The 12,424-nt window shown below is 35.7% G+C and overlaps 1 protein-coding gene across 7 annotated transcripts in view; it reads right to left on the bottom strand.

Annotated features, from left to right (window-relative positions):
- Positions 1-12,424, bottom strand: part of LOC106311570 (probable purine permease 9) — a 25,112-nt gene that overhangs the window by 4,043 nt on the left and 8,645 nt on the right. For 2 of the 7 annotated variants that reach the window (XM_013748781.1, XM_013748776.1), the window contains exons 1-2: positions 10,290-10,429; positions 9,573-10,149 (exon numbers count right to left, since the gene is read on the bottom strand). In XM_013748781.1, the coding sequence (XP_013604235.1) occupies positions 9,573-10,149; positions 10,290-10,320 (608 nt within the window). In that variant the 5' untranslated portion in view covers positions 10,321-10,429. Of the gene's footprint in view, positions 1-441; positions 1,004-1,140; positions 1,165-7,763; positions 10,150-10,289; positions 10,441-12,424 lie in introns of those variants that run through there. The other 5 variants (XM_013748779.1, XR_001264053.1, XM_013748777.1 and 2 more) reach the window with 5 other exon arrangements.

Below are 12,424 nucleotides of genomic sequence, written 5' to 3'. Positions count from 1 at the left end.
GATTTAACGTGGAAAACCCCAAAGGGTAAAAACCACGGACAAGGTTGAAGAATTTATTACGAGAAAAATAATAGGAGTTACAATCTCTCAATTATAACGGAGAAATCGATTAATAATTTTCTCGTTATAATAGGAGAAAATACCCAAACTCTCTAAATAATTTTCTCTCAACCCGATCCCAAATACCCGTAAGAAAAAGAAATTTTTTTTTTTTTTTTTCTCTCTCTCACGTTCTTCTTCTTCCTCACTTCTCTCTGTGATTTTGATTTTGGGATGAATGTGAGGTGATGGCATGGCTTGGTATTTATAGAGATTATGAGGATTGGTAGGTGCCTACAAGAGTTGATAAACTCATTTCCATTTACGGCCACCGTCCAAGCCGTAATCACCGTCCAAGCCGTAATCACCGTCCAACATTTTGTAAACGTGTTTTAACAATACTGTCCTCTTGTTACTTTTTTGAAATTTGATTCCTCATTATTGAAGGCAAGGAGGGTGGAAGAGATAGTTAGGAGCAAAAGAGAGTTCAAAATGATTGGAGTGAGTTTTTGTGAGTTGAGGAAATAAGAGAATAAAGCGTTGAAGGCTAACTGAGATGCACAGATCAGGGAGAAGGTGGAAACAGGTAGGTAAAGCAGTCCAATGGAGTAAAGATAGCAACCTGCTCCTACAAGAACACCAAGTGCTACATAAACTAATACACGGTTTCTAGGTGAGGCTGCTTTGCTATCTGTATGAGTTGTTGCATGTGTTTTGATTGATAAGAGATAATATGGAAGCAGAACAGGAAAGCCTACAAGTTGAACTACAGTTGCTAGCCATTTGCTTTTTCCTCCATTGTCATAGTATACTCTTCCTAGAATTGCAGCAACTGATTGTCCTGAAATGACAAAGAATGTGTAGGCAATCACCCGGAGCCACCGTTTGTATATGTTTGAGTGAGGCACTCCTGTTTGGTTGATTTCATCTTGAACCGTTGGATTTAGTTCTTTTCCCTGCTGAACTGGTAAGTGAGCGAAAATATTGCAAAAAAAATTAGTTAATGATAGTAATTTTGTTGTCACTTGTAAGGTAGTTTCATATATTTAACAATAAGATACCATAAAGTAGTTCTTCAGGAACTGGTTTATTCTTACTCACCGATGACTTGTAGTTCTTGATCACCCTTCATGGTGGATGTGGAATATACCTCCTTGGAGATGGACAATGAGGAGCTAAAGTATTAAGTATCTTATTATCAGTTCTCTTGGTTGCTAATAAGCTACCAAATGATAGCTATATATATTTAGTGATCAGGAACCGATCACTGTTAAGTTTTCATTGTAACATGTCCCCACATTAAGTAAATGCTCAATTTATAAATATCTCTCATTCTGTCATGAGTTTAATTTTTGAAGATGGCACTATTATTGACCAAGAGATGAGTTGAGTCGAGATGAAAATTATGTGTAGCTAATATTTACTCAGAAAAAATTCCTTTGCATCTTAGTGGAGAAACATCAAATATAACACAGACTATTTGTGTGATTTTCAGGCTGAATAGTACTGAAACTTCCTTGTCTCTATGAATTCTTTTTGGATTGTGCCGTGTGACTATCGTTCTCTTATGATTAGACATGTGGATTATTTAGGAACACATTTTTTAGGTTTCTCTTTGGCTAGTCTTGAAGTTTTTTCTCCTCAAGATAATGCTGAGGTTAAGCTAAAACGTGGCAGACAAAGTCTGCCCCATCTTTCCAAGAAAAGACATTTGTTTTTGTATGATGCACATCTGGATGCAAATGCCCAGCTGTTGTTTTTTGAGACATTTTTGAATTTGCATTAAGATGTAATATATTTATGTAAAAATCAACTTAAAATGAAACATCTAGTTATAAGAATCAACTTAAAAAAACTAACGAAATTTATATGCAACATAACATAGCACATCCAATTACAAAACGAAAGTCTAAGTTATTTTGCAACTTAATAGTGGACGGCTGAGGATCTCGCTACATTATTTATGTTCACTTACATTTTGTTCAAAGCTCTGTTTCCCAAAGGATAGTTCGACATGATTTCCTGATTGTTTATCTTAGGTGCGCTTAAACCATAAATCAGAATGGTGCATTAGCATCTTTGTAAGCTATATTAAAACTGGTAAATCTTATAGTTTTATAACATCTTTCGACTCTAATTGGTTAATCCCTCAAACTAAGAAACCTATGTATATGGGTTAAGACCAACCGCAACAGCGGATTTTATGCCAAAATCTTTAGCAAAGTAATATTAAAATATTTAGTGGGTCTCATTTTATTAAGGATTATGCTACAATTGACTTTTTCAGTCCTTAATTACGGATCTCATTTTTGATAATCTCTTCATTGTGCGTGGGCTCCACTGCCGCGTGGAAGCCCACGATTGACCAATCTTTTTTAAAAAAAAAAATTCGGACAAAAACAGAAAAAAAGAATAAAATATTCTAAAAAGTGTTGTTAAGGATTTTCTGTTAAGGACTTATGGTTGTGGGTGCTCTTAAGAAACTCAACTCGAACCTTCAATAACCTTGGGAAAACATGGTAAGCCATGAGTAACAGCCCTTGTTGATACACAGGCTCAAGCTGTACAGAGAGACATGTATCCCACTCGCATGGACCACTACAAAAATTATACAAACGAGCTTTATATAAGATATATGCATGAATGTATGCAACATTCCATCAAATTTGTGTATCCTCCTTGACATGGTTTGTGTGGAAGTTAATCAACTCCATTTCATCAAGGTAATGATGATAGACAAAAGAAGAAGCCCCATATAGCTTAAAACGATGAAGAAGATCTTGCATCCATTTTATGCATATAGCGGATCGGATTGAATATTCTTCCTAAAAATATTAATATTTGTGATTTGCTTTGATTCTTACGGATATTTCTTTTTAGTCTTTGCTTTGCTTCGTAGAGTTACGGATATCTGGATTTTTCATTTTGAATCGAAATGGATAACGAATCAAATCAAAATTTACCGATATTTTGCCCAGCCCTATTGGTAAATAGTCATGTCCATTTTATATGAGAAATTTTATGTTTACCACTTTCATGATATCACTTTTCATCTTTACCACCACTAAAGAGACATTTTCAAAAATACATTTTTCATTAAGTGACAAAAGACTCTTATACTCTTGTTATCTATAAATATATATATATATATAATAAATCATTATTTAAATTAAATTTTTAAAAAAATTATGTTTTCGAATTATACTATTTCAAATTCGAATTTTTTTATAAATTTTTTTTTGAATTTTTTTTTTCGAATTTTTTTTAATTTTGTTCAAAAATTTTTTTTGAAAATCGAAAATTATGTTTGAAACTATTTAAAAAAATTATATATTTTAAGTATTTATTTAAATATTTATTAGAATCATAAATTTCACATTCCAAAAATTCTACCCCACCCCTCAACTTTAAACTATAGGTCTAGATTAGTTAACTCTATGGGTATAAGTATTTTTTACACTTCACTGATCGTAAAAATAATTAGTGTAAATATGAAAAATGATACTATAGTATTTATGGCAATTTCTCCTTTTATATCTATGCAGGTGAAACTTGAAAGAGACATCAGAGCAGGCTCCCTAGGCTCTTTTTTGATTTTTTGACTTTGATTTTTCTGCTTCCACTTAACTTGGAGAATTCTTGAAATAGCGCTCTAAGAAACTTTATTTATTTAGCCAGTAATTTAGTGTTGTTGCATAAGAAATCAATAATGTTTGCTTTAATCTAGACAAAAAAAAAAATGTTTGCTTTAATCATTTTGAAAATATACACAAAAGTTGACCAACTTTGTGATAAAAAATGTTTGTTTTAATCATTTTGCTCAGTTACTTATAAGTTATAACCCATCGCTTATAACCGACAATTTCCATGAAATCGGCATTTATTTTCTCACGATAACTTTTATATAGCATTAGATCTCCACCAAACTATGACTTCGTGTTAGATCTCCACGAATTGAAAGTTTTAAATTTATTTTTCTCCGAATTGATAATTCAAAAATCAATTATCCATAAACAATGGTTTTAATTGGTTTACTGGTTTCAAATTGGTTTATTCTTAACCAAATAATTTAAAATCGACTATACCAATCAAAAATCCATTTTTATATATAATTAATCCTACAACATTTTTTTTCACCACCATTGTATGTTCCATCTGCTGCCCAGTATACTCCAACATGTAAACGAACATGAATTCTCCTGTTTACAACAATAAAATTTTCAAACCCTTCAAACTCATAATGAAACCAATGAAACCAAAAGGGATCAGTAAAAAAGTATTTTACCTGGGCATGAAAAGTAAGAGAGAGGGCTCACGCGCTGTACGCACCCCCAAAATCGACGAAAACACAAGCGACCTCAAATCGACGATTCGACAAATCTCGGCGACCTAATTATACCGGAGTCGCCGCCTGTTCCGTCTCAATCTCATGACGGACCTCCCTTCTCCTACGGTTTCTCTGCTAGAGCTCTCCACTCCGATGGAGCCTGGTAAAGAAGATATGCAGAGCAATGAAGCCCTGTCCAAGACCTCCGGTGTCGTCACATATGATGGTTCTGAGCTTCAGAATACTCCTACTCCTGACCCTAGATGGCCATATCTTGGACGATGGTCGTCAAGTCCAAATCGCATCTCCCCTGCATCAAAACCTTCGCTGGAGAATGATTCAGAAGCTTCACTTGTAACAACAACCGCTCCTCCTGCTGATGTAACCATCTCGACTCCTCCTGTCTCTCCAACCGCGGGAATTCCTGTTTTTTCTGCTTCCGCCACCACTCACCCTGCAACTGAAACAACCACCACTTACCCTCATCCAACCACCGCCCTTCCTATTGCTTCTGGAACCAATGTCCACTTACTTGAAACCGTTGACGCTCCTTTGAGTTTAGAAGGAGATATTCTTCAACAAAAGACCCTTGACTCTCTTACTCAAGCCGGCAGTGTTCTTGATGTATCTTCTATCAGCAGTGTCTTGCCGTCTGACCCGAACGTGCTTCAGAACTCATCAAGTCTTGTGGTCACAAACGGTTTGTCGTCTGACATTACGATTCTTCCTCCACTAAACCAGATGCAGATATCAACTTCTGAGGTTAATGAATTGCCAATAATCTCATCAGATAATGATCCTCAAGCTTCACAGAAATTTGTCCCTTCTTTAGGTTTTTGGGCAAAACCACTCTTATTCAAACCACCGGCTACTCCTTCTGAACCATGTACTCCTAAAGACTATGATCCTGCGATTGTTGGGAATCAATTAGCTTCTATCTGGCCGACTCTAAATGATGGGATCTTAAACAAGCAACCAAAAAGTAAGTACCCTGCCCGTAATCTCCAACCTCCGATTGAGAAGCTTCCACCACCGGAACTAAAAGCAGATGGGAGTCTCCGCTTTCCGTGGGCTGCGAGATTAAGTCCTCAGTCACGGAATCTCTATCGCGCAGCCACTCCAACTTACCGGCTTGATGGAACACCTGAGGTATCTATTCCTTCGAAGGTGCTTAGGCTAGGTCCTGAAAATAAAGATGAGTATATCATTGGGAAGTTCCATAAGTGTTCTTTACCACCGGGTGGTTTGATACATGCTGTAGACAATAAAATTTGGGGTAGAAGCTGCAAAATCAGTTGTAAGAAGCTGGGGGACTCCTCTTACATGTTTCATATACCGCACCAACCTACTCGTCATTGGGTAATTCAGCGAGGAGTATGGCATATTGATGATTGCTTACTTTTTGTCCTGCTATGGACTCCAGAGGGCTCTTTCAAAATCCCTGAAGTCTCCACTCTTCTGGTCTGGGCCAATCTGAAGAATATCCCGGACTGTTGCTACTCAAGATTAGGAATAAGTCATGTTGCATCGGGACTAGGAGAGCCTATCCTTACGCATAAACCTCGACTGGATCCCACCAGTATGGGTGAAGCAAAGGTTTTAGTTGAGATGGAGCTAGACAAAGACTTCCCGAAGCTTATTGCATTGGATGATAAACAAGGTCACATTTTCCTTGTTGCTGTTGAGTACACATGGATCCCTTCTATGTGTGAGAGATGTGGTAATCTATGACACAAGGAAAAGAGGTGTCTTTTACCTTCTTCGTCCGCTCAGCCTGCGTCCGCCTCATCAGATTCAAAAAAGACAACTTCTGAGATCCCAGTAGTGGATATTGATAAGGTCCTTCAAAAAACTAATAACGCTACATCATCACCACCGACTACCACTAAAGAGAATCTACAAGCCAATGCAAACCTCCTCCCTGCAGATTCAGAAGGTGATACCCCTGTTTCTGAGATACATACTACAGAGATAGAAGATCTCCAGTCCAAACTTAACATCTCCCCAGCTTTGCCACCTTTTTTTACGGTTGATCAACCTCATGCTTCAACCGCTTCTGATGATGTACTTGACCACGGTGATACATGCCACTCAAAGCTTGCAATTTCAACCTTTACTTCTCTCACTGAACAGAAGACCAACTTTGTTTCCCTAAACTCTTGCAAAACTTTATCCACATTAGTAGATTCACCATCTACTCTCATTACAACACCGACTATGGAGTCTTCTCCATCAACCATTATCAACACTGAGGTCCTACGAACTTTTGCTGTTGATCCTTTAACAACAACACCTTCCTTTTGTGCTTTTGAGAGTCTTTCTCGTTACGCATTGTTAGGTGATGGGAATGAAGCTGAGACAGGTGCATCTTGCTCGCTCAGCTTGACAAGAGGTGCGAGGGAGACTAAACCTCTAGTCAAGTACCAAGACATGGAATGGAAAACGGTTCGAGGGAAGGGAAAGCGAGGCCGCCGCGGTCGTGGTTCTCATCTCTAAAAATTGTCTTTCATTGTAGTGTCGCTCTTCTACTCTCTTCCTTTGTTCTACCATAGGTTGGGATCCAATTTCCATGCAGACTTTACCCAACTATAAGACTTTTGGTCTTATCTTGTAACTGTTTACCTTTAAATATGAAAGCCTTTTTCAAAAAAAAAAAAAGTATTTTACGTGTTCATCCTTAAAGCTCCAATCGCAGACAACTTTTTAACCCTCTTGCTTCAGTTTGTCTAAGGCTTCCTTCACTGTCCCTTTTTGATTTTGACACAGAACACACGAAACACAAAACGACTCTCTCAGCCTCTGTCGTATTAACCCTCTTTCGATTCTCAGAATTGAAATTCAAAACCCCAGAATTTGAAAAACGTAAGAGTCGTCATCTCTTTCTCTCGATAGTTTGAGAAATAGTTGGGAGATTAGAGAAAGCGTGTCATAGGTTAAACTACCTTTGACCGGGTGATTGTGGTCGAGTGGTAAGGAGACGGGACTGAGACGCCAACACGTTTCAGGTTCAATCCACCTGCTGCGCGAAACTAAGTCACAATTATCCTGGTCACCCAACACGGATATGGGCCTATGCTTTAGGGCCCATTTGAATACCCGGAGAGATGGTCTATCCGTGGGCTGCACCTCCCCTTGGGGATTAGTCCGGGCCTCTCCATGGGCCTGGGATACCCCCAGGTTAACAAAAAAAAAAAAAAAAAAAAAAAAAAAAAAAAGTTAAACTACCTGATGTTTTAAATAAATGTTGTGTTGTTTTTATTAAGAAATCATGTAGTTTAAAAAATAATCAAAACTCAACATGTAGTTTAAAAAATGTTGTGTTGTTTGGTTTAAAACTGTTGTGTTGTTTAAACCGTAAAATTAACAGAGGGGCTGTTACACTCAGATAAGTGAGTTGGGGTTTCCACGTTGAATCAATAATTGGGGGGGTATACCCCAATGAAACATAATTGAGGGGTTTTGACATTAAAAATCCACAAAACAATTATCATCATCTCATTCACCAACACCATTAGCCCTAGCCATGGTGGAAAACTGATCTTCTCTCATGATCAAACTCCTTCTCCTCATGAATCTACTCATCTCTATTTCAGTTTGCTGGTGAGAACAAAAGCTGTGAAAGGCAAAGGCGTGTGGTATTGAAGTCATCCCGAACCAATCTTGCTGCACAAGATACGGTCTTCCTAAAGCCGTTAAGCTCCGTTTCTCCTTATGCGACTTCACGCATCATCTCGGAGTATCTCCACAATCCAGGTGCCACAATCTGTCCTCCTCCGCCGTCTAGTCTAAAACGCATTGTCTCCGGTGGAACTCTGTCAGGCAACAGTCGTTGTCTTCCTTTTAATCATTCTAGGCTAGATATAATATATTTAACCAAAAATGAGAGGAATAACCAAAACAGAGGAATAATAGAACACTAAACTCAGCCATACAAGCTTGAATCCGATTATCGGAACCGTACAAATCTGGGTATCTCTGAATACACCGATCTTGTATATTTTCCAATGCTTTAGCCAATATAACTAAGCCATCCCGTAAGAGAATTTCAGATTCTGAATGTGGCTCTCCGATGAGCTTCCGATGTAATAGAACTGCTTGTGATCGTAACACTTAACAGATTCTCCGTAAAAGAACACAGTCGCGTCGTCTCCCAACACAATCCACCTCACGTCGTCGTTTAGTCAATAATATTTGACTTTCTCGTTGTAAGAAGTTCAACAAAATAGTTTATATATAAAAATGGATTTTTGATTGGTTTAGTTGATTTATATTATTTGGTTAAGAATAAACCGATTTGAAACAAGTAAGCCGATTAAAACTATTTTTATGGGTAATTAACTTTCGAACTATCATTTCGGAGACAAATAAGTTTGCAACTTTCAATTCGTGAAGATCTAACATGAGGTCATAATTCGGTGAGGATCTGATGTTATATGGTAGGTTATCGTGGAGAAGTCAATCGTCGACCCAGAAGATTTTATACTGAGCTAATCTTATTTGGGTAGTCTTCTTTAAAACTACATCACAATATTTAATTATTTAGTTTAACCCAAGCCTACTAACTGTTGCAATGACGCAAATAGGGAAAAAAATCACGCTCAGACTTCACTTGAGTTGCATCCCAAATATATTATGTTTAAACTAGGCTGAAGTCTGTATCTTTTGCCCACCTGACCCTTTTGCTTCTGGTGAGTCAGAGGATCCACTTGTTGGGATTCCAATACTTTTCTTCAAGTTTTTATCATCAAGATAGTGTTGGTAGACATATGACATGAAACCCCAAAAAGCTAAGATCATAGAAATCACCTTCAACCCATTCATTTTGTCATGGAAAATGATGACAGCCAGTACAGGAACCACAGGCAGTCCCAACGCGCTTATAGCATTTGAGAACAGAGAGGAAAGCTCGAAGATCAGCCCCGTGCCACCAATGTTGAATACCTGCCAGATAACAGCCGTCCACACTAGGTTCATAACGTACGACACCTTTCCAAGCTTGTAGCGATCCATTTCACTGCTCAAAGTTTTCCACTCTCCGCTAGAGAAAAGCCCCACCAAGCTAACACAACTGGCCACTAGACTCACGTAGATTATCATATCCATAACTTCTGAGAATGTTTGCCTCTTTAGGACTTTACGGAAGGCTACCTGTTGTAATGATAAGACTAGACCAAATCCGGCAGAAGCACCAATGGTGCATATGAACCTTGTGACATACTGTCCTCTTGTTACTTTTTTGAAATTTGATTCCTCATTATTGAAGGCTAGGAGGTTGGAAGAGATAGTTAGGAGCAAAAGGGAGTTCAAAATGATTGGAGTGAGTTTTTGTGAGTTGAGGAAATAAGAGAAAAAAGCGCGGAAGGCTAACTGAGATGCACAGATCAGAGAAAAGGTAGAAACGGGTAGGTAAAGCAGTCCAATGGAGTAAAGGTAGCAATCTCCTCCTACAAGAACCCCAAGAGCTAAGTAAACTAAGACACGGTTCCTATGTGAGGCTGCTTTGCCATCATCTCTATGAGTTGTTGTGTGTGTTTTGATTGAGAAGAGATAATATGGAAGCAGAACAGGAAAGCCTACAAGTTGAACTACTGTTGCTAGCCATTTGCTGTTTCCTCCGTTGTCATAGTATAGTCTGCCTAGAATTGTAGCAACAGATTGTCCTGAAATGACAAAGAATGTGTAGATAATCACCCTGAGCCACCGTTTGTATATGTTTGTGTGGTTGCTACCGACCGAGTTTCTTTCATCTTGAACTGTTGGGTTTGGTTCTTTTCCCTGCTGAACTGGTAAGTGAGGGAAAATATTGCACAAAAATTAGTTTATGAACGTAGTTTGGTTGTCACTTCTAACGTTTCTTCATCTATTGAACAATAATTGAGATACCATAAATTAGTTCTCCATGAACTGGTTGATGCTTACTCACCGATGACTTGTAGTTCTTGATCACCCTTCATGGTGGATGTGGAATATACCTCCTTGGAGATGGACAAGGAGGAGCTAAAGACGTTTTGAAGTATTATTTATCTTATTATCAATTCTCTTGGTTGATAATATGCTACCAAATGATAGCTAGTATATATTAAGTGATTAGGAACCGATCACTGTTAAGTATTCATTGTAACATGTCCCCACATAAGTGAATGCTCAACTATAAATATCTCTTACGTTGTCATGAATTTAATTTTTGAAGATGTCACAATGGTTGACCAAGTAATGAGTTAAGTCAAGTAGGAAATAAAGTGTAGCCAATATACATACGGAAAATGTCATTTTCATCTTTTTGTTTTTTGACATCTGTCATTTTCATCTTAGTGGAGAAACATCAACATAACATATAGACAAGCTGTTTGATCTTAAGTTGGATAGTTTTGAAACTTCTTTGTCACTATGAATTAATTTGGCTTGTGCCGTGTGCCTATCTTTCTCTTATGATTAGACATGTGGATTAATTAGGAACACACTTTTGGGGTTTCTCTTTGGCTAGTGTTGAAAGTTTTTCTTATCAAGATAATGATGAAGATAAAGGTGAGGTTAAGCTATTATATGGCAGAGAATTAAAGTCTGCCTATTTATCCAAGAAAAGACATTATGATATCTCTTGCAACTTAATTAATAATACCTGGGTGGCAGATGATGTCGCTACATTATTTCTGGTCACTTACGTATTGTTCAAAGCTATTTTCCCAAAATTGACATGAGTAACAGCCTATTTTGATACACAGGCTCAAGCTGTACAGAGAAACATGCTTGTTGTAGGAGAAGGTTAGAACATGACCTTAACGATTCCCTTCATTTTTTTTTTTCCTTTTATTAGTCGCAATAAATGATGATTTGATCATTAAAGATTTTGACTATCTTTTGTAAGAACTTAAATTTCTTTATATATATGAACTAGGTGTTTTACCCACCGCTGCGGACTTAATAATTTTATAAAACTATGTAAATATATATATATTATCAATCCAAAAACCAGTAGAATAAATATTTTCAAGCTTTTAAACTAATTAAATATTAAAAATTTATATACAATATTTTTTTATTTTAATAATATATATGTTATTATGTAAAATAAACTTGAAAACATTCATATATACATAAAACTATATACATGGATTTATACTTATTTTAAAAATATTATGATGTATAATATTTTTGGATAACGTAATATAAAATCTTTTTAGATAATGATGATTATCGAACTAACGAAATTCATTTTTAATTTATGGGTAATTATATATTGACAATTTTTAAAACAGTCATCACAATAAGTGATTTTGATAGTCTTAAATAATTTAAATTGATGACTCATTAATCAAAATCATAAAAACATGACAAATAAACAAAATACCTAAAATAATGGAGAGCAAGGCAAATAAGCGAATTTAATTCTCAAATAATAAAATTTGTAAATATATATTATCAATCTAAAAAACATTAGAATAAATATTTTCATGATTTTGAACTAATTAAATATTAAAAAATTTATATTCGATAAAAAAAAATATTTTAATAGAATATCTTTTACTATGTAAAATAAATTTGAAAACATTAATATATGCATAAAACTATATACACGGATTTATATTTATTTTAAAAATATTATGATGTATAATATTTTTGGATAACGTAATATAAAACTTTTTAGATAATGATGATTATCAAATTAATGAAATTCGTTTTTAATTAATGGGTAATTATATATTAACAATTTTTTTAAATTATCACAATAAGTGATTTTGATTGTCTTAAAATTTTAAATTGATGACTAATTAATCAAAATCATAAGAATATGACAAATAAAAAAAATACCTAAAATCATGGAGAGGATAACAAATAAGCAAATTTACTTCTCAAATAGTAGTATAGATTAGATCAAAGGACATTTACTTTTTCCTACAGTAAATAGTATTAAGTTATAAATAAACAAATTAAACGAAAACTAACTAATTTATTTTCCTTTTTATTATAATAATAACTAAAATGATTTCATCGTAAATATATATTTTGATTATCTTTTCTAACAACTTTAATTTCATTTATCTTTTTTTTTGAAACACC

Source organism: Brassica oleracea, chromosome C8 (genome assembly GCF_000695525.1).
Source record: "Brassica oleracea var. oleracea cultivar TO1000 chromosome C8, BOL, whole genome shotgun sequence".
Taxonomy (NCBI): Eukaryota; Viridiplantae; Streptophyta; class Magnoliopsida; order Brassicales; family Brassicaceae; genus Brassica; species Brassica oleracea.
Note: the sequence above shows the minus strand (reverse complement) of the source record. Positions and strands in the feature narration are given on the sequence as shown.